The sequence below is a fragment of the Haliaeetus albicilla genome, chromosome 8 (genome assembly GCF_947461875.1).
Source record: "Haliaeetus albicilla chromosome 8, bHalAlb1.1, whole genome shotgun sequence".
Classification (NCBI taxonomy): domain Eukaryota; kingdom Metazoa; phylum Chordata; class Aves; order Accipitriformes; family Accipitridae; genus Haliaeetus; species Haliaeetus albicilla.
The window spans coordinates 33,440,116-33,463,743 of NC_091490.1; the positions used below are offsets into that span (position 1 = coordinate 33,440,116).

The 23,628-nt window shown below is 39.9% G+C and overlaps 1 protein-coding gene across 10 annotated transcripts in view; it reads left to right on the forward strand.

The window, feature by feature from the left end:
- Positions 1-23,628, forward strand: part of RABGAP1L (RAB GTPase activating protein 1 like) — a 268,383-nt gene that overhangs the window by 185,700 nt on the left and 59,055 nt on the right. For 9 of the 10 annotated variants that reach the window (XM_069789632.1, XM_069789624.1, XM_069789623.1 and 6 more), the window contains one exon: positions 11,880-12,008. In XM_069789632.1, the coding sequence (XP_069645733.1) occupies positions 11,880-12,008 (129 nt within the window). Of the gene's footprint in view, positions 1-3,560; positions 4,177-11,879; positions 12,009-23,628 lie in introns of those variants that run through there. The other variant, XM_069789633.1, reaches the window with a different exon arrangement.

Here is a 23,628-nt window from a genome sequence, read left to right on the forward strand (position 1 = left end):
TAAACCAGTATGAACACCTAAAACTAAGGCGTTTGTGTTCAGGCTTTGTGCACTCTTGGCAAAATATTAAAGATAGAAGCTGCAGTAGTCATGATGGCACATACGTTTTTCCCCATAGGAAACAGTACAAGAAGCACAAAGCTCTCACTTTGACTGTCATAAAATGATAGAAACCTGTCATTTTTCATGGAATCCCATGAGTCTTTCCCAAATATTTTCTCAGTTTTTATATACACATATGTGTGTGTATACATATATGGATATTTTTATGTTCTGTAGCCTTCTATATGTTCTTCTAATTTGGTATATTTTAAAGTACAGAGATTTATAAAGGACTCCCCATCAAGATCCTTGGTATCTTGCTACAGAATTCAGAAAACACAGATAATTTCTCTATATGGTTTTATTTGTTAGAGAATATTTTGCCATTAGCTACTTCTTGTGAGTTCAGTGGACCTCAGCTGTGTATGTCTGAGCAGATCTGAACTGCATCAGTACATGTGAGTAAACAGGCATTTCATGGATAGGAAGGCCAGAAACAGAATTTAACTGTACTTAAAAACCAGATAGTCTACAACATGGAAATCAAAGCATGAGTAATATGCATTTATCCTAAGACATTCTGCTTGGTGTGCAAGTTACTGCCTTTTGGGCCATTTTTAGCTTTTAAGTTGACTTCAGTCAGGCCCTTCTGAAGAATGCAGGACAGTAATCTAATGGCATGGGTAGGAGTAGTGAAGTTTACATGAGGGAAAAGTCACAATTCCTGGTCAGACGCTGATAAAAATAAGATGTAGTGCTCAATGAGGATGTAGAAGTATTTAAGAATGGCAGGGAGTGTAAAACGTCTCAAACTGCAAATCTGAATGATGGTTCACTCTTATGCTGTGTGAAAGGACTTTGTGAAAAACATAGAGCATTGGATTTCACCTGATAATTAAGGGGGGTTTTGTCAAGCTTTGGAATTTTTTTGATTCTAGAGACTTGTTCTTAAACAAGAAATCTAGGCCTAATGTCAAAATCATAATGATGGTAGTAGACCGCATCTCTGGGGAAGCTAATCCTGTGGTTAATTTTCCTCATTCCTAAAAATTTGCACCATATTTATAACCTGACTTCATCTGGTTTTAGCTTCTAACTATTGGATCCTATTATAACTTTCTAGAATTAAAGACTTTATTTAATAATCACTTCACTCCATTTTTCATAAGCCCAGACCTTACCCTAAATGAACGAAACCTGCATTTCTATAGGGATGAGAGTCAGCTATTAGCTTATTATAGTCTGATTTATGCAAGGAAGAATTTAAGGCTTTTTACACGGACAGTGCTTTGAATTATCTGTCCTCTTGCCTGTTTTGCCCACAAGTCACCAGCGACTGCCCATTCACCTCTGTGCTTCTAGTCAGTTCTGTAACTTGCTTCCCAATACATGCAGTGTAATGCTCTTATTTCTTCCTTTTTAATGTTTTGAGCAATGTTTTCATTCGCATGTGGAAGATAGAACCTAACATTTGTAGAATATCACGTTTACCAGCGTGTGTTTAAATGAGGTGGAAACACTTTAAAAATTAAGAAAACAATATGAAAAGCTACTTCCTTTCCTTTAAACGCTTTCACCCTACAAACATACAGTCTGGTAAGCAGAAAATTTAACCTGTGATGGAAGACTGATTGGCATTGTGGTGTTTACCTCTACACATAATAACAAACTAGATAATAAACCAGAATCTCTGGAACTGCATGCGTGGGGAGTTTGGAGAATATAGGAGAGTTCCCATTACATTCTTTACTATAATCTTAAACTGGAATTAAATATGTGTTGGTTGTGGTTTCTTTTTTCTTAAGAGAAAGAGTCATGGCTTCTCTCGAAAAGGACCTCAGTAAATACCCCCAATCTCAGCCTAGGCAGAAATGCTGTAGCCTGCACCTCTTCAGAACCCTGCTCTGTGGGCTAGTCCATACAGAAGATTTTCTTCTGCAAAATAGTGTTTCACAACCTGAGATACTTAAATCAGCTTTCAGAAGACCACCTGTATTAAATAGCTTACGCGATACTGCACAAAATTTGCAGGTGCTTTAGTTGACTTAAATCCCATATCGCCAGAGGATAAATCGTTGAGGCCTCATTGTTGTCATCTGTGTTGTCATCTGTCATCTTTGACCTATGACTTCTGCTGGTTCTGCTTTAACTGTTTTCTCACCTGCTTCGTGTGTCACCGTGAGCCAAGGTGACCTGTGTGGATGGGGCTGCTTTTGGTAATAATGTCCCGTTTTAAAAAAAAAATCTCATCCAAGAAAGTTTATTTGTATTTGAAAGGAATCCACTATGGGTGGTATATCAGACTGAATGCAATTCATTTCTTTTTCTAATTTTCTCTGCTTTTTGCAGTATTTGTCTAGGCTTGTTCATGGTAGCTTAAAATGATTTTCATATTTTAACTACTCATGAACATGTTTATTATTTCAATTCAACAACCCCATACTATGTTTTTTTACTTTGCATTAGTATTTTAACTAAATATGTTTTTCTCGACATGTTAGACAAATTATTTTTAGAGCTTAAATATACATTTGCAGAAGTGTTTGCCATTAATGTGAGGAGGTCTGCGGATGTAAACCACAATATTTTAAATTGCCACCTTTCTGTATGTTAGATACATATGGAATATTACTGTCTGCTCCCATCAGAAATGTGTATTGTTCCGTTACATAGCCCATTTTGTAATTAGGTGATCCAATAATGAAGCAGCATAAAAACATACTTTCTAAAACACAGACCTACGAAATGAAGTAATACCTGCTAGGCTGTCTTTACCCAGATGGCAGAGGCACCTAGCCTGTTCCCTCCACAGGAGTGATGCGAGGCAATTTAAGGTGTGACATCATAGCATTTTCCTTACAAAATGGGCAGTTAATTTCTAGAATCAATTCAAATGTGTGTGCTGACATCATTCCCTCTCTGCCTGTTGTCTCCAGATTTAGAAATGCCTCCTGAGAACACAGTGCTGGAAATGATCATTATTTAAATTATTTCATTCAGTCCTGCACAAGCTGTGCAAAGATGGGCTATGGCTTCTCAGAAGCTGCCTGCTGCTCTCTCCTCACCAGCAGCCCATCACGATGTCCTTGCCCCTCTCCCATTCATCATTCGGGAGGGATGAGGGTCTCCTGCCCTACCTGCTCGTCTCTGGGTTGCACCGAGTCCGTATTGGCATTATGCAGAAGCAGATTGAATAAAAGTCATTATATCGGCTGGCAGGCCCGTTTCTTCCTAACCATCGAATGTTAGAAGATGCAGTTCATGTACTGTAAGCTTGGGATTCAACAGCAAAAACCCCTCACAGCTGAATTGATTTAAGGCAGACGGGGAGGGGGAGCTCAGCTGTCCAGCCGCTCACTATTGGCTTCTTATTACGGCATTCTCCCCCGAGAGGCTCTCTGCATGCTCATTCACCCCCTCCTCCTCCTCCTCTTCCTCCCAGCCCCCTCCTTGCCTACCCCTTCATTACTGATTCACAGCGAGAGGCAGCAGCGGCAGCCGCCACGCTTGTCACGAATCAGAGATTGCAATGAGCTCATCCTTTTCTCTTTGCAGCTTCAGAACTGCCCTGGCTTTATTGCTCTTATTGCTGCTGCTGTCTGCTTCCACACACATCCACAGAGACTGAGCCCTGAAAGCTCTCCGGTGCTTTTCTCCCATCTGAGCTTTCCTGCACTCATTTTCTGCCATTTTCCTGCTTTTTAGGTACATTTTTAGATCCATGTTTTCTCTGGTTTGTTTTACAAATCTACTTTGGACGCTGGCTGAGCCAGCACAGTGGATCATATTTTTCCTTGATTCTTAGCAAAGATGCTTTTCTCTTTCTGAGAGACCGACGGGCGTTGCTGTAGGCAGCCATCCGAGCCCATTTCAAAGATCTGAGGCTGGCTCTCCTAATCTTGCACTTTTTGAAATTGCGGTTCAAAGCCTGTTCTTCTCACTCTGGATACTTACTACTTACTGCTCATGGAAGAAGGGGTACCTTGCAAAACCCCAGCTGCCAAGCTCACACCACCTGTCAAAAAGTCCCAGGACATGCATGACGAGAGAAGCAAGCTGGTGAATGAGTATGCATGTCGGGTGCTGGAACTTCTGGGAATGGGGCATCGCCTATTTGTGCCTCGACTGCTTGCGGTGAGATCATGTTTTCTTCAGATTAATTCATTGCGAATTTGCCATCTTTCCTCCCAAACCTGCTTCCCCCCCAGGAGTCTTGACACTGAAGGGAGGCGTGAGAGGTTGCTTATTTTTCGCTCTCGGTTTCTCATAATCCATCTCCTAAGCTCTGAGCCTTTCTTTTTCATGTTAGCTTGGGAGCGCTGGACGCTAGTCCTGCTAATGGGGATCGGTGCCACTCCTTAACTAGCTCTGAAGGTTCACAACCCGGACTGCATTTAAAAAAAAATCTTTCCTAAAGCCATGAATGCTTTTGTTCTCAGTCCTGTAATGATTCCAAATAAGCAGCATGCCCTCTCTACTTCTAGATACTGGTGGAAATTGCATTAGTGCTCAGCATTTCAAATTTTATACTTGTGACATCAAAGGTTAGTTTTAAACATTCATAAAAAATCAAGCTATGTGGATATATTTTGGGTTTCTGCTGTTTCTGTGTTTGATTTTGAAAAGGCAGTTGACAGTATGTAAAAAAGTTTAAAATACATGTGTAGAATTATCTGGGAAATAAATTGTCAAAGGTGTTTTTATCCGTCGCAGCAAATGATGCTGTATGAGAAATGGCCTGAAATTGGTGTGGCATGTCAGAGTACAGAGAAGTACGCTTTTATCATTTCTACTACTGTACGAAGCAGCCTCAAAACCACAAAATAGTGGCGAATCCAGAAGTCAGTATCTAGTCCTAGCTGAGTCTGCTCTCAGATATTGTAACTAAACCTGGCTGCAGGTCAGAGGTAAACTTGGTCGATGGCATTGTACAACAGAATGTCATTTTTATGTGATGCATGTGAAGAGAGTTCTTTACTGATCCCGTCCCATTTTCTAGTGGGATGGTGCCTTTCTTTTATTTCCATACCCTGTGCAGTCCTGTACTGTAGTTATATACAGTGACCCGTCTAGTGTTTTTGTCGTGCTGCTGAAACCTATCTCCGTGTTCTGCAGTACACTCACATAAATGAATGTGCTCTGTGTATTATAAGATGTTCAGTGTTGGAAAAAAAAAAAAAAAAAAGGGGTGGGTGGTTGAACCAGTGTGTCCCTGTGCTGTGAGATGTTAGATAGAAATAAAAAACCCCACAAAGTCTCTGATTGCTAGCAAAGTGCAGATGAACTTGGATACCTACAGTCACTTGTAGAATGGGTTATAGTGCCTGTCATAGGGACTAATAGCGCATGGTTGAATCTGTTGTATGTATAAGCATTATTCCATTTTACCTTCAAGCGTACCTAAACACTCCTCCATCCCATCCAGCTGCTTTAGTGCTGATGGTCTCTTGGGCAAGGACTGCCAAATCATTCTGAATTGTTTTGTGATGAGCTCTAAGGAAAGCAGAGACAAAACCACTAAGCTCTTTTTCACTTGACTTAATCAGGCTTTGTATTCTGGCCCTCCAGATGGAGAATACCAGGAAATTTAGCATACTTCATCACCCAGGCAGCTTAGCTCTGCTGAATGACATAATATTGTTTATTAAAGAAGAAAAAAAAAGGGGGGGGGGAGGCAAAACAATACAAATAATGCTTGTGTTATTAGAGAGTCTTGACTTGTGGAGTCAATGTGATTTTCCTGTCGGGTTTTATTAGCTAAATATACCTCTTCTGACATCGATCGCTTTTGACATATAGTCCTTCCATAAAGGAGGAGAGACTATGTTTCTGATAATTTTTTAAAAATGAGAAATCTCTGAGGACCAAGAATTTGTACTTTAATCAGAACTGAAGATACTTCAAAACCTCAGTGTTTCATAAAACTAAGAACTAGGTTCTTTTTTACATGCATAAGCTTCTCCTGCTGTGGTTTTGGGAATAAATCCCTAGGACTGGCAGAATATGTGCCATTGTAGTGTTACGTGAGAAATATAATCTGTAACCTTTATGCAAGCCTTAGAAAAATTCAGATCACCTACTCACTGCATCAGCTAACTGCGATGATGGGCAAGTGAAACAGCACTAATTCTGCGTGGGTTTATCCCCTTTGGGATGGCTCTGGGTGGATGAAGCTAGTAGGTTTTGTGTTTGCACTTACCCACATTCATCAGTATTTTACGTTGCAGGATGAACACTACCTTTGTAAATCCGAAGCTACATATAAATGCAGTGGTGAAATTTTCAGCAGAGGGATGCTACTGGGTGTACACAAGATTATTGCCATATTTATGGATGCCAACTCACTGCGCACAAAACCGAAGCTATTTTTTTTCCATAGTGCTTTTGTACCAAACTGTGTTTTACAGAGCGCACAGATTTTATTTAGCAAAAAATTTTTGTGACAGTATAGCTTTCACAGTAAAGAAATGGACATAAGTGATGCCAGTAAAAGGAGTCTTTTGATGTATTGTGCTATAAGTGTGTGTCAGTGTAACTGTAGCAGCACAGCTTTACCTATCGAACTTTCCCAGGCCTGGATCCCAAGTTTATCCACCCTCACACTCCTTGGCAGCACAGAAGGCCAACTTCATCCTCTTGGAGTCGTTGAACTGATCAGGTCAGGTCTGTGGCTCGTGTTTAAGGGCAACACAGTGCACTGTTGTGCACCATGCAGCACTGCAGTCTTGTTGCTACCAGTGGAAGAGGAACTATCAGGTTAGAAAAAATAGCTCGCATACGTTGATTTTGCACTGCATATCTTCTTAAAAAGAACTTAAAACCACATCTGTGTGCTATAGATTAAATACTATGTTCTGAAAAATCAGTGTAAGGATACATGCAAGCAGTTTGAATTTACCAGTAGCAAATTAAATAGTGGAGTGGAGTAGGCTATGGCCAGATTCTTTTCAGCCTTTAACTTTGTCTTGTTCCTGACACATGTTGTTAAAGTGTAAAAAAGGCAGTTTGTGTTCACTGACATTCTATAGAAATTCAAAATATACATACTGTATACATAGAATTCTATGGAAATTAGTAATTTTATCTGTTTGTATGAAGGAGGAAGAATTAAATTAAGGAAGTGTGGTGTGGTTGATCTGAAATTTCTTCTGCAGTATTAGTTCCCAGATGGGAATAGGAGTTGTAGTTGATATAGTCAGGAATAAATGAGACTGCAGAATTAATAATTGAAGTCAGAGAAATTAATTTAAAGAAAAAAGCCAAGGCTTTGTCCTTCGTCTTAATCACATTTTCCTAAATATTTTGGGGAAGGTAGTAGTAATGCTATTTACTTTAAAATAAATAATCAAAATTAACATCATTTAAGTCTCTCGAATTCCATTCATGTTTTTGAACATTTGTGGTTTTCCAGAACTTTACCTTTACAGTTGAAAGTGTTGCTAGTACTTCTGGGAAGGGGCTTTCCCTTAGTTTCAACTAATCCATATAAGATAATTTTATGAATATATTGACATACTTAAGCAATGTGGGAAGGACATTCAAGGGCATATTTAGTCAAACCCTAAAAGGCAAGCTGAGACTTTTGGTCATAGTTCTCAGTGAGTTTCCTCTTTTGCCTGGTTTTAAAAATATATTTTAACCAAAAATATGATTATGTGAAAAATCACATCTAGAATAATAAAAAAATGCCCTGAAGTCCCTGAGTGCACAAAAATGCAATGCACCTGCCAAACTTCTAATTATTGGTTCATTAAACTTACAGATGGTTTAGTGAAATAAGTTGTTGATGAGTTCAACAAGCTGAGTGACGCAGACCAACAAATTTACAAATCTCTGCCTGTCAAAGAGCTGCCAAAAGGTTCCTGAAATGTCTTTATGATTTATTGATTAAAATCACAAAATGTCAAGAGATGTGAATCTTAGGATGCCACCACTGCTATTTTTTAATTTTTTTTTGTACTGCATACACACACACACACACACACACACACACTGGTTTTATGTTGCTTCCTGGTCTTAAACAGTACCTGAAGAGGTTAGTTTGCAGAAAATATGCAAAGTACACAACCCAGTTAATGTTGCTCTCAAAATGTTACTTTGGTTTCTTGTGATTTTAATAGTGAAATGTAACTTTTTGATCAACAGATTACTTTAATGAAATTAAAATATTCAGCAAAGTAAAAAGAGCTGAACAGTATAGGCTTTACCACTCATATCAAACTATACAATGTGATGGCTTATAATTTTTCATAACTTTAATCTTAGTTCAGTGAACTGTGTCACAGAAGTTCTTATTTGCATGAGTCACCATTATTCTTATGGGATTTTCATTGGCTAAAGGTTTTTCAGGGTTGAGAACTCAAAATTGTCAATAGTTACAATTTTATATGAGTAATTTGTTTTCAGGCTGTTAAAATACTATTGTAACAGTGATTCAAGCAGAAGCCTAGGAGATTTAAATCTGACTTTAAATGTTTTACATGTAATTGCTGTTTTTCTGACGTATTTGCCTCTGGCTTTTTTGGTATTTATTTTTAAATGAAGTGCTATGGACGTAAAGAGTAGGTGCATGTACTTTTCTAAAGTTTGGCAGGGTAATTTAATTGTTGGTTTGGGTTTGGGGTTTTTTTTAGGTTTTTTCCTCCTCTGATTTCTAAAAAAAAGTAAATTCAAAGCTCTCAACGTATTATGATAATTTAAGAAAAAGAAATTAAATACAAAATTGAAATAAAAATGTCTAGTCAGGACCCCTAGGAAGAATACATGCTTAAAATTAGGATAGCTCAGCTCCTAATGAATGCTAAAACTTTGGCAAAAAGTGTGTTTGGTGTTTGTTTTGTGTTGGGAGCAACTGTCCAGAAGTCTTAATTGAAAACACCCTCCCACTCTGTTGGAAGCACGTACCAGCCAGCCTGTCTTGGAGACTACCCGTCGTTCAGCATTGCAGTATCAGAGCACCTTCTGTGTAAAACCACCAACAGCAGCAAAATCAGTTTTACAGGTTGGCTGGTGTCCCTTTACACCTCGGGTCAGAGTTGTGTTTGGGGCCAGGTTTCGGAGGAGGATGGGAGAGGCTGCCACGGCGTGAGGAAGAGGAGGGGACTGGAAATGCAGGAGAGCTTCTCTCCCGAGAAGGCACGCTTGCAACGTAATAGGGAAGTCTATTTGAATTGTATAGTGATCACAGCTGTCAACATCACTGAGAGGGAAGGGAAGAAATCACTTTCAAGCAAGCTGGTTAGCAAACCATTTACTGCTTTTCGATCAACATTACCCAGCTGAACTTTGCCCAGAAGCAGCTTGGTTGCCAGCACGGGTTTTGGCAGTGATGCTGCGTGCTGCCTGCATGACAGGCTGCTCCCACCACGCTCTACAACTTGCAGATCATCTTACATGTAGCCCATCATGGATATGAAATGGTGATCTAGTCTCAAGTGGGGCAAAAGCATATCTAACCTCAGTAAAACTCATCCAGGAGAAATACGGCGTTAGGAAGAGGAAACGGATGCGTTGGCCATAGCCGCATTCATGAGTGGGTCTGATTCATCAGATACCCAACTTGCACCAGCTTTCTGTCAACACTACATCGAGCTTGTCTGATTGAGTCTCAGCCAAATAGTCCTTCTGCCAAATTTTTGTGGACAGAATCAGATGTGATAGTTTGTGAAGCTGAACATTTCTCATCGGCATCCTGAAGGCAGCTTTTCTTGTGTCCCTGCAGTGATGACCCAGCAGCTTCCTTGGCTGCGAGTGAAGGGAGGATCAAATAGATCTTGGGAGAACTCTGAGGATTTTGATGACAGAAAGTTGTCTGCTTTAAAAATGCTGCAGTCCTGGGGAAATGGATCCACTGAAGCTACTCCACTTGCATTTGGAGTTTTCTCGCTCTTTCCTTGCCTTTAATGTAGCAAAAACTACTACGGAGTTCTCATTAGGGTATACAGTATAATAATCTCTGAAAGTACATAGGGTGATAGGTAAACATGTACAGCGTAGATTTTGTCCTTGTAGGCTCTTGATTGAGGACATCAAAGGAGATAGTGCTATGCCCATTCCCAAAGTGAAAGATTGGGCACAGAGCAGTGATGATTATCAGTGTTGCGGTGGCACACCTCTGATGTCCGCTTATGCTCTCTGCTATCAGAGATACTGGATAACCATGAAAATACCCCCTTAATTTCTGTTGTTGTTCCAAGTTTGGTACCTAATTTCAAATCCCTTCAAAAACCCTTCTCCCTTCCCCCCACCAAATAAAGTTTGGGTAAATTGCTATTTTTGATAGACCCTCTGGGTAGTCAGCTCTAGCATTTTCAGCAAAAATGTGGAATATGTCGAGCTAGGTTTGAGTATTACTGTTACATATCTGCAGCACCATACTGAAGTTCAGTTTGCTTTTAAAAAGGGCTACTACATAGTAGACATTATTTTCATGTAAATGAACTAGCGATGCTGGTTTGTAGGGTGCATAGGGAGGATTCATAAATAAGATTAAAATTTTCTCTGCATTGTAGTGATAATTATTTATTTAAAACAAATTTAACACCCAAGAGAAATAATAGTATCATTGAGCCTCACCTCTTGCATGTCAAAGGCTGCACAGTTTCTCCCCATTCTCCCTGTGCAGGGCCAAATCTCTTGTGTTTGGCTGAAGTGTGTTTTCTGGAAACACGTCTGAAATTGGAGACAGCAAAGAATTTTGAGTGGATGAGAATATAGTTAAGAATCGAACTTTGAAACTATGTGTATGTAATATACCTACTGCGTATAACAAGGCAAAAAATTACAAAGGGCGTTACTCATTGGAAGGCGGAGGATACACACATGAAAATGTTGGCAGTGGTACTTGAGCAATTAATTCAGCAATTAACCCTAACCAAAGGTACCTGTGCTGCCTCTGAGGTATTTGTAGTAATACCGTGATACACAGCGCCGGTCTCCATGATACTAGTCTATATGTTGATGCATTTTCACTCATTCTTTCTGGGTTAAAGATCTTGAAATTCATGTTTTTGAGATGACATCCTAAATCTCTTGTCTGGACACACAGTTCCTGTGAACTTTTTAAAGGAGCTATCCCAAGGCCTGGTATTTCGTATCTGCTAAATCTCTTGATGTTGTTCTTGGTAAATCTGAAGATGAATACATTTGTCCCTGTGAATCATATTACTCCATCAGTAGCAGAACTGGATTGATGTTGAATGTTTAACATTTTCGGACCTGTTAAGCTTGATACCACACTGAGAGGTACAGTATTATCAGAGATGGAGAAATAAGCATGTAGAACATTTTCTGGCACAGAGTTCCTTGAGAAATTGTGTCACAGACTTCTGCACATTGACTTGCTGATGCCTCTTATGAGTCATATGCATTTCTGCTTCTGCTATTCATGTCTGCAACCATATATATCTATATATACATTGTCTTTTTAGGGCAGCATTATGAGAATCAGCAGTGGTCTAATGCACAAGCTGTCTAGAAAATATTTTAAATTCTCCTAGGTTTTTGTTGTTTGCTTGGGTTTTGTTTTTCTCCTCACTGAGTGACATCTTGACAGGCTGAGCCAGAATCCTTTTCTTACCCTGCAGGTATAGAAGGATAAAGTACATTAATGTGTTACAGTCCTCTGATCGTGCTGCTCTGCCTAGGATTCCTTGGATATGCTGTACCTTCTGTTTTGTTTTATGAGATATGAGTTAGAGAGCTGATTTCAAGGAGGATGTTTTTGAGCTAATGTGAATATTGGTGGTTTGGAATACGTTCAGTAAATGACAAATCCAGTAAAAGAGCATGACTGCATGTTCTCAGTGTTTACGGTAGTTCCCTATGTCTAATTGCAGACCTCAAAAGAGGACCTTCTACAAGCTGATTTTGAAGGAGCTTTAAAATTCTTCAGGGTTCAGTTGCCCAAGAGGTACAGAGCTGAAGAGAACGCCAGAAGACTGATGGAACAAGCTTGCAACATTAAGGTAAGGATGGTCTTCTTTTCTTCTCATTCACCCAGGGTTTGTACAGTCAGGTGCAATATTAAGAATGGTAGTAGTGTGTGAAAGTAAAGTAATGAAATCATTAGTTTATTACTTTTTATATATGTTTGTGTATTTATACACACACATGCACCCACACTTTTTATATTTAAAGAAAGTAAAACTCTGAGCTTTTCCCTCTTTGCTTCAGTACAAGCTAATAATTAAACTAGAAAACTGATGCATGATCACACAAACTGAATTATCAGAACTCACTAATTCATTAATTGATTTATAAACAGTGATTACACTAAACCAATTAATCAACTGTATGATAATCGTGCAACCAAAGGTCAGATATTATTTGTTTTGACCAGAAGATATTTATTTGCTGAGTACTGCTGTATAATACAATCGCATTGGGGTAGAAACTTAGTTTTGTTTGTATATCAAGCTTACCAAGACAGAATATCTTTTTATATTCTACCGTAACCAAGACCGTGCTGTCAAAAGGCAGGCTTCTTGAATGTCTGGAGCACAAGTATTGGCCTTGTAATGAATGATGGCAAATTAGAGGAGCCTGACTGTAAATTTTTGAGGATGGAAATCTTCTGTTAAAAATGGCCACAGAGGTTCATAAAGCTGTCATTTGAAAGGTCTGCTATTTTTTCTGGGATTTTTTGTTGGAATATGTATAGCTATGGATGGGCTTAACACTTGATCTTGGAAAAAAGTGCTTTTGTTATTTCTTGGAACGTGAGCACTGATGGGAAACATGTGTTTCGTGTGGCCTGATAATGGGCTGAGAACATCCCATCAGAAAGAATGCCCCTCTAACACCCTGCCTTTTTAAATCTCTTTCAGTATATTTATTAATTTCCTTTTGTGGTGCTTAATTTCATAGTTTATTAAGCAAGGGCTTTTTCCATACTGGTTAAAATACTGATCTGGTGAAAGAATGGGGCTTGCCATACTAATGTTTATTCCAGCCAGAAAAAAGAAAATCTGTGCAGAGGTTTTATTAAAATTGGAGTTGGATTTCAACTCTGCTGCTGAAAGAGAGTATTTTGGAGTAAAAGACTACAGTTTGATGTTTAGTATTTAGTCCTTTGCTCAGTTCTTGAAAATGAGTAATTTAAGGACTCATCAAGTACAGGAAAATCATCTTTATGTTGTTTACTCACTGTGTATTTTTCTGATGGGAGGTTAACATAGAAGTCCTCATGGTACTTTTTGGAAGAGATATTTGTCAGTTTTTTGGGGCCTACCTTTCTCATTTTCTTGTGCAATATACTGTGTGCTACATGATGTTATTTTTCATTAAGTTTTCAAATTTTATTGGGTACATATGTATATGGTGTGTTTTGTTGGGAAAGTATTTTGAAATGCATTTGAGGCAGATGTTCAGTGCATAGTGCCTCATATGGGTTCAGCACATGGGGCCTTTTAAAAGGAGAGAATAAAATTCTGAACTGTTCATCAATGTGAATGAGAAGGCAGCTGAAGGATCTGACAGTGAATCCACTGCATACGCAGGATTTCGCACATTCTGGATTCTGGCGTGTAAGAGAAAAACACAGATGAGTACAGCAGACATGGAGTCAAGGCGCTCTCCTCCGTGACAGGAGTACAAGAGGACTAGCAAGAATTATTGGAATGGAGGGAGAATTCAGGGCCAAGACCGGGCGTTATCAGGGATGGGAAAAAGTAGAAGATTCCGGTTACCTTCTGCTGTGTCAGTAACACCCCACCCTTGTAATGAGTATAGTTGGGAGTTGGGTTCTGCTTCCTCACTGGGCATGCAACTCATTCCTTGTTCAGATAGAAGACATAGGAGGGGTTCTAAACTGTCCCTTGAACAGTCTTCTGATAGTTAAGCTAGGAACAACTAAGCTCATGGAGAGGAGTGTTCTGAAACTCAGAGGCTTTTAGTTAAGGTTGTTTTCAGGATTAATGGCGTAGTCAGGAAAGTTAATCTAAATAGGGAAGACTTTGAGCATAGGTGATGTATTTAAAACAGCGAAAATGTGAAAGACTTCAGGAACTTAATGTGAGGAAACTCAGTTGTAAGACCTCATTGGTGGGGAGGATGATATTTACTTTAAATGAATCTCTTTTCACTCACTTGCACTCCTTCTGTCATAGATGCCACTCATACTGATAGCCACATGCTCACCAACACCAAGGCTTCTGTCTGGCCAGGATCACTTGTGTGTGATGAGGGTGAGGGACAGTGGTTATAAAGTCCTCACTATGTCTCTTGGGTTCCTCTTAACTGATGACAATAAACTGACTTTTAGACAAATTTTTGTGTGCTCTTCAGGAGTCAAACAGTTCTCATGCTGTGGTCTTTTCCCTCAGAAGCTTACTGGCCTCAGCCTGTCATTGCCATCCTTTGTCTCTCTTTCCTCATTGCGGGTGGGTTTGTGGCTTCCAGCCTCGTTTCCTCTTGGCAGAGGTGATGTACTGTAGCTCTGCTGCGGGTCTCCGACTGGCTCGTCATCTCTAGTATGGCCTCACCAGAGTGCTTGCTTTCTGGTCTAGATGTAGCAAGACATTTCTCATCGTTTGTCAGTTTGACTGCTGTCACTCGTGTCCTTGCTTATGAATACATGCCGTTCTCGTAACCCATTCTCTGTATCGTTTCTTCTGGTGCTTTTGCATGCGAAGGCTTCCATTCATCCTTCTTTCAGACTGATCTTAGTATTTCTGTTACGCATCCCTACTGAGTGATTATGCGATGCCTTGACTGCGTTAACTCGATGTCCCACATTAAGTTAAAACATACAAGGGCTGAAGTGACTTCACACTCACAGTTTTTATTTATTTGGATCAACTTTTCTCACTTTCGCCGACTAGAATGTCCTTAGAGAGCCAAATCTGAATCACAGGAACGTAACCTCTGACTGGAGATGGCACATGAAATATTTGATAGGCTGAAGAGAAAATCCCCTCATAATGAAGAAGGTGATCAGGAGTCATCAACATGGTTTTATGAAGGGTGAATCATGCTTAACCAACCGAATAGCCTGCTATGATGAGATGACTGTCTTGGTGAATGAGGGGAGAGCTGAGAATGTTGTTTATCTCAAGTATAGCAAGTGTAGACACTCTCCCATAACATCTTTATAGACAAACTGATGAATATGGGCTAAATAAGTGGACAGTGAGGTGGAGGGAATCTGGCTGAATTGCTTGGTTCAAATGGTTGTGATCAGCAGCAGGATGTCCAGCCGGAGGCTAGTCATTAGTGTTTTACCTCAGAGATTGATACTGTGACCAATACTACTTAGCCTCTTCATGACCTGAGTGACAGAGCAGAGGGCACCCTCAGCAAATTTGCAGATGACACAAAGGTGGGAGGAGTGGCTGATGGACCTGATGGGTTTGCTGCCATCCAGAGGGACCTTGACAAGGCTAGAGCAACAAGCCAGCAGGAATCTCATGAAGTTCAACAAAGGGAAGTGCAAGGTCCTGCACTTGGGAGGAAGAACTGCATACACCAGTACCTGCTGGGGGCCAGCTGGCTGGAAAATAGCTTGACAGAAAAGGACCTGGGGGTCCTGATAGGCACCAGGTTGAACATGAGCCAGCGGTGAGCTCTTGCTGCAGAGGAGGCCGGTGGTATCCTGGGCTGCATTGGGAGGAGTGTTGCCAGCAGGTCAAGGAAGGGATCCTTCTCCTCTGCTCAGCAGTGGTGAGACACATCCAGGGGACCATGTCCGGGCCTGGTCTCCCCAGGAGAGAGACATAGCTACAAAGGTGAGAGCCCAATGAAGGGCCATAAAGATGATGAAGGGACTGGAGCATCTCTCCTGTGAGGAAAGACTGAGAGGGCTGGGGCTGTTCAGTCTGGAGCAGAGAAGGCTCGGGGGGTGTCATCAATATAGATAAATACCTGGTGGGAGGGACTAAAGAATAGGGAGCCAGGCTTTTCTCAGTGGTGTCCAGTAGACAGACAAGAAGCAGTGAGCACAAAATGAAATAATTTATATTTTAAAGCTATCTATTGATTTATTAACTTCAGGGGTGATCAGACACAGGAACAGTTGCCCAAGGACACTGTGGCATCTCCATCTGTGGAGATACTCAGAATGCAACTGGCCCTGAACAAACCTGTTGTAGGTAACCCTGCTTTGAGAGTGTGATTTAGACAAGATGTTCACCAGAGGTACCTTCCAACCTCAATTATTCCATGATTCTATAATTAGATGATTATAATCATGTCATTTATTTACAAACAGAAGCTAATAATTGCAGGAAATGCTAAAATAGGAAATTATAGTCTTGATAATCATCACTCAAAGAGGTCCCAAGGAATGCAGAGGTTATATGAAAAGTAGTTGTCTGTCTTGTTGAATGCAGCAAAACTTGTTCTGTTAAAAAAACCCACACCAACAAACAAGACCCTTAAACATGTTTTCTTCTGCTGTATGAATGAGGCACTGTGTGTCTTTCAGCTGCTTCTCACTTCTGTATTAGCATTTGTAGACTAAACACCAGATGTTTTTAGAGTAAGTATCACACAGTAAGTGCCAGGGAGTATTTTCTTTATGTTTCTGAGCTAATTACAGAGGCATAAAAATGTGAAAACAGGATCATGGTGCGGCCAGGTTTCATACTCTTGCTAGGTCTTTTCCAGTGTTTCTTTTTTTTTTTTTTTTTCCCTCCCATTACTACAAAACAAAATGGAAGTTTTAGCATGTAATGATCTACCTCTACTTGCTTCTTTTTTTTTTTTTTTTTCCTTGAGCTCTAGCTGACATGGTCCTAGAGAAGGCAAGTGAAAAAATACTTGGTGTTTTTGGATTTGGAAAAAATACTTGGTGATTTCTGGACTTAACCCTTGAATTTTGTAGCAGTAGTTTTATTATCCTATTTTTAAACTGAAAATAATTAGCATCAGTCTATCCCTTGAGAACAGTCCTGCAAATACAAAGAAAAAAGCTCCTATTAATTGAAAATTGTACGTAAAATGTGGTAGAGAATGTCTCGTTCAGTTAAGGACTATCCATGGTGATTACTCATCAGGTCTGAATTTTTATCTTTCACCAATGAGGAAGTCACTGTGCACAAGGTCAGTGGAATTAAAAATAATAGTAGTATTTTCCAGCAGTTAATTGTTGGGTCGTATTCCATGATTTAGGAATGTGTTGGAACTAATTCATACTATGAAATAATATGGCCTAAGAAACTTGCCTTTTGTTTTGGCATATGCATGTTACATGCATATATGCAAAATTAGGGTCCTGCTAATACGTAGATGATGGACTACAGCCAACATTGGCAGAGTTCAAGATACATTCGGGTGGAAGAGGCTGAATCTATGAAGGTATCTGCTGAGACTCTTAGGGCAGTTAGAGCCCAATATTGCACACGTTTCCCAGCTCAGGAACAGTCAAACAGAGGAGAAAGACATAAATTCTCCGAGGAGGGTGTCAGATGCTAATTTAAGGGTTAATGAAATTTAAGAAAAGATGAAAATCTAGAGATAATGAATAGGGGCTTGTCCTCCTTTGTTTCCTGTTAGTTTTCTAATCTTTAGTGACCATAACTTTAATTTTGCAATGGCCTTTACAGAGGGAGGGGCATGTTTCTCCTAGAGTAGTCAGTAATAATTATGGTTGTAAAAATGGGTTTGGGGATGATAATTTTCTACCTGACCAGAGGAAGCTGCATATCATGTGTCGCATCCCAAAGTTGGAGCGACCCAGGTTCGTGGATTTCCTTTGTCAGAATTAAGGTGAAACGACACCAGGGGAGTTCAAACGACAATCAACATTCATTCAACCTAGCTTACCTTGCCCAAGTATGCGTGAACTTATCAATATGAACCTTGCAACATGTCGTTAAGCTGCTGTTTGAGAAGAGAAGGAAGGTGTAGAAAAAGAAATGGAGAAAGGATCATGAAATGTATCAGAAGGAGAGCACTCCCGTTGAGTCACGAGGTTCAGAGCAGACCCCCTTGCTTTCTGGACTCCTTCTTAAAGAGGAGCCCAGGGGCGGCTGGATCCACTCCTAGTCTCAGACTTGGTCAACGGTTTATGTTTAAAAGGATGAGGTGTAGGGACTGTGGAAAAGAGAGAAGGAAAAGAGGGGGAGAGAGAGAGAGAGAAAGAGAGAAAAAAAGGGTTTCACCAGTCCTGGGTCCAGCGTTGGTCCAGCCAGCGTAGAGATCCAGTTCTAGAGGGTGCGCACTGAGAACTCGTTCTCCCTTCTTTTATAGTGTGCTAGTCGATGGTCTCGACATGCTCAGTCCTATTCCTGGAGTTCTCTGGAATCGGTCGGTGAGCTTTGGGGAGTGGGGGGGGGGGTTCATTGCGGAGTTGCCTCTCTTTTTCTGCTGGCATGACCGCTTAAGATAGAAGCACAGTCCCATCCTCCAGGCACATATGCTGTGCTTCTTCTCCTGGTCCCTTAAGATAAGGAATTGTGGCTTTGGAGAAGTGCGGTCCCACCCTCCCTGGGGCCCTCTCCTCCAGCCACATCGTCCTGTTCACAAAACTCCAGCATTTTTACAGAGGCCATTTTCTCCACCAAAGTTCTTTAATGAATGTTTGAGACATTGACTATAATTTGTCAGACCATCACATTATGTCTGTAGAGTAAGGAATTACCCTAATTTCCTACTTCATAGAATGATTACCAATGTTTTTTGTACTCATGCTTGGGGAGGGGCCTTTTTTTTCTTCTAATTTTTCTCTCTTTACAAGGGATTTCAGAGGCTTTTCTATGTCTCTGGAAGCCCAATTTGATACATGAATGAATGAAGAAAGAGCATATTCTAGATTAATGGAAGTTAAGCTTAATGGTGCTGTTTTATTCAAACAGCTAACACATTCTGCGTACTCGCTAAATCTGCCTCCGTTGCCTTTTGCATCTTGTAATGCAATTTCTCTCATAGAGATCTGTGTAGGTCCTAAAGAGATTGTAACGTCCTTTGATTTTAACATAGGAAGCCTAGCACCTCTATTCTTACACTCAACTTCAGTCAGTTGAGTTGTAGAATGGGAGAAAGTAAATCTCACTGGGAGATTTTCTCCATACAAAAATGTCCTGGTTTGACAGTTGTCAAGTGAACTCAGGGAGTTGCGCCCATTTCTCCAGGACCTTCCTGTGATATTTGGAAACGGAGCAGAGCTAACATTCAAAACATGTTACACAGCAGATGTGGAAATGCCATGAAGTTGAGCATAGCAGACAGATAGGTGGAGAGATACCGGGCAGTTATCTGTGGGTTTGCACCCCTCGTGCCCAGTGAGGGTGAGGGGCTATACAAGAACTGAGCAAAGGAACCCACAGGGAAGATTTTTCTATTTATGGGGCAGCATCTGTAATGATACATTCTTTTACATGGCTCAGGGATTACAGTGACTCCTTGTCTCATCTTTCAGCAGCAGCAGTGGCAGGAAAGACCTGGTGTATTGAAGTTCTAAGAGAAGCTTCTTCCTAACCATGTAAATCTCTCCCCTCCTTGGAGGAAAAAAGGCTCCCCAGCAGTTTTTACAGGGTTGCTGCTCTCAGCACCTTGGGTGAGAGGAACAAATGGCCTTGAGAAAAAATTGGGCCTTTTTCAATGCAAAGCAAACACACACATTTTTGTCACCTGTCACTGTACTGACAAAGTTATTCATCCCAGCCGGGTGCACCCACAGTTGTGGCTTGCACCAGGCCCCTGGTATGGCTCGTAGAGAATAGCTCTACTAACAGAGTCAAAAAGAAAAGGCTAAGGTAGCAGGAGCTGTGCCAAGCTTTTTCTCATTTCAGAATTGTTCTTTGTGTAGTTTTAAAAAAGATTTACTTTAATAATGTTGCTATTTAAATGTTTTGAATTCAAACCGCTGTTTTGAAGCTCACACCTTACTGATGTGGGTGAATTATTTTATTCACACCTCTGTTGCTGTTTTATCTGGAAGTAATTTCTTGCAGGCATGGTTTAACAGGGAATTACATATTGATTTATGTGAGTTTCAATGGAAAGAAGTAAAAATAGCTCACTTGCTCTCTCTCTTCTCTCTAGTGCATTCTCTCTCTTTGTGTTTATATGTATATATGTATATTTATCTAGATAGTTGGGGGTTTTTTTACTATTGCGAGAGGTGGTAAGACACCACATATGCAACAGAAAAGCGAAGCAGATAACTGCAGAAAGGGCCTGAAAATGCACAAGCCTTTTATTCCTTTGGTTCCACCAGTGGTGTATCTAATTAATCTTCCAATATAAAGAACAGGAAAAAAATTGCTCATTTATCAACTTCTCAAGAAAAGGCCAAACCAAATTGAAAAGAATTGTGTTTAGATTTATAGAAAACCCTGCCATGCCTATATGCGATTTTTTATGTCAATTTTTAAGTCAATGATCAATTCCACTTATTATGTCTGTGCCGTTATCTCCGAAGTGCAGGATCTAATTGTCCTTGTAAGGAGGGTCATGTTTTTTAATGCCTGTCCTGTTTTCAGCTTCAGCTTCCTTCTTTCTGCTTGCTTTTGTGGTATAGTGCAGCGAATGAACTGGCACCTGAAAATCAGATGAAAGTGCCTACAGAGGAATTGGGCATTAAATATCATTGTAATCATGGTAATAAGTGTTAACAACATAGAAAACATGCCATGCATTTAAAAAAAACAGTTTTGGCTATGAAATACTTAATTATTTGAACTCTGTGTATCTGGCTTTCCAGTGAGCAGACGTGTTGACCGGTAGTGAGGTTATTTTTTCATGGCATTCAAGCATTAGTAAAACTGGGCAGGGTTTGTTAATTTGTTTTTTGTTTGTGCTGAGTTGGCATTATAAATGAAATCAGGTATATTGTTAATTTTTATCAACAGGGAAAGAACAGGATTTTATTATTAATAGTTAAATATAATCACATTTTAACCACCTAAAGTAGCTTTGCAGCCTGACTGACTACAAATATTTTGGTGTCCTTGTAGTAGTCATTTGTTGGCATATATACTTGTGCTTCCATGAGTAAGGGCATTGAGGAGAATGGTGTTGAAGGTAAGGATCTTTAAAGAACTATAAAAGTTTGAGGTAGAAAAGTGGATAGAAGTATTCATTGTCTGTATCCCCAGCAGTTGTATCACAGCATGAAGAGATTTGCCCAAAGTATTAGCAGTTTAATTCAGTAAGGTGAGGGGGACATCTGAAAACCGTTCCATGGTCCAGCAGGCCACCTAAATTTGTTTTGTTCACTTTCGTGCCATCAGGAGTCATGGCTTTCCAGGGTGACAGATGTTTTGCTGTTCAGAACGGAAGAAGGAAAGCATACTTGGAAGGTCTTTTGGCTTAAGCTTCTTGAATCTGGCTCTTGCCTCCTGGATGAATAACAGCTCCTTTCTATCCTTGATTCTGAAAATAGTACAGAGAGCAGTAGATGAAGGTGGCAGGGAGTCACACTGTTTGACAGTGCTGTCTTCTGCCATCTTTGCCGTGATTTGTCTAAAATAACTCAGCTTTCTGAGTAAGAGGAAGTGAAAATTTTTACCAAGCTGAACTGGACACATTTGAATCCCAGATGCAGGTTGGCTGGAGGATTGACTAACCTTCTATAAGGTGACATGTTAAAATGTTCTATAAAAAGTTTTCTACCTCCAGTGGTCTGTATGTCACGCAGTAGCAGAGTGTCTAGAGTTACTATTGTCAGCACAGTAATCTTCATTGTTCTTTAGAAGAGAAAGTCTAAACTCTCTCTTCCTTTGAAGGATACAAACGCAGTAATTTGTAACTGATTTTTCTGAGGGATGCCTTGAGTTTGAATATGGAGGAAGATTGTGATGATGGTGCCTGGCAGGTTTGCAGTACCTCTTGTTCTCACAGTAAGAGGATATCCTTCTATAAGACACTTCTGTGATGCAAAAGAGGCCATAGAGGAAGAATAAATGTATCCCAGGATCGGCATTTACAACCATAATTAAAAGGAACAAAACCACAGGCTTTCACATTTTGTGAAGAAAGAAATGTATGTAAAATTATAGATGCAGAAATGCCTAAAAACGAGCTCTGTGCCCCGTATTTATGTTGGCCAAGAAGTGTTCCTTGATACTGTTTTCAGCATCACCAAAACTGTTCAGGCTTAAGATGGAGAAATCTCCCTGGAGGTGAAAATTAATCTATGCTTCTCTTGGACATCTTTCAAGCATTCAGGTCTGAGGAAACGGGTATCATCTCAGCAGTACATAGCATAGTGGTAATTCAGAGGAAATCTCTTTCTTCACATACAAAAGATGCTGCAAGCATTGCTAGCCTACGTCTTTGTGTTGTCTGTGAGAACTCTTTTTTAAACTGCATGTCCCCGAAGAATATTGTCTTTTTTTTTTTTTTTTTGAAGTCCATTTCTGTGACCAAAGAAACTCTGTCTTTTCTCCCCTTGGAACAGTGGGAGAAGAAGCTCTGTTGTCTGCTGGGACTTCACTGCCCACAAAGAGAATTATCTTTTATTTCTATGCCTAGAAATCTTAGAATACATGTGTTTGGAAGAGATTGCATTTGGGCAAAAAATTTCAAGCTGCCTTGTGTCATATTTGATCAGCCTTTGTGATACATGTCTTTCTCAGAAATGCTGTGGTTATTTTCTTTCTACAGATGTTACAGAATTTAAAGGTTAAGTTATTGGAAACAAGTCATGACTATGTTACAGAAAGCTCAGGTAATCCAGAGCAAATGGCTACTGCATGCAGTGGCTTGGGAAAAAAAAAAGTGATTCATTCTCAATGTAGTGCAGAGAACAGTTGGGACCTGACATTTGTTTAATTTCATTTGTTTCTTGACAGATGCAATGAGGTGACAAATTCTGAAGCACCATGCTATACTGAGACCTAAAGCTAAACTTTTAAAAATAATGGGGGGAGGGGAGGTTAGGCAAAGGCTAACAATGTTCCCTTTTTTTCCCCCCAGAGCTTTTGCAATTAAACAAAGAAAACACATTGGGGACGGTGTCTTTATGCATTTTTGCTGGTGTTTGATATCTCCGGCACCTGCAGTTGAACTTCTCTGCTTAGAAAATAAGCGAACAAACAAAACTAAGTACAGAAAGATGGCCGTATGCATTTCATAAATGCAGAGCTCTGCAGTGACAGTAGCTTTTAGTACTGAAGTCCCTATTAATAACTATCCATTACAAAGCCCAGGCATTATTTTTGCCATTATTGATACTGTTCAAAGTTAAATTCAGTGAGTGGTTACTTGACTATTATCTAAGCAATATGTAGCTACTGGAGTGGAAGTTTAGCTGGGTGCTTCATAAGGGCAATATTCACATTTTTAGGATCCCCTTATTGCTTTGCTTCAGGATTCTCTGGTTTCCTGCATTATTTTTGCCATATTATAGCCTTGTTTCTCTTGTGGAGAGTAAGTAGTATAGTAAACATAGGGTTAAACTGCAATTTAATTTGTTTGTGTTTGGGCATAAATAAATTACATCAGGCTGGTAAACAGAGGTGAAGAGCTGTATGCCAGAGACTTTGGAGAATTGAGTTAAAGTGCTATATAGAAATGTCCGAGTATATATATCTCCATTTGTAGAGGTGTTTCATTTTATTTAAGAATAGCAATGTGCCAGTTTACTCATTCACAAATTTTTAAATAGTCTTCTGGTGTTTGGCTGTTTCATATTGCTTAAGT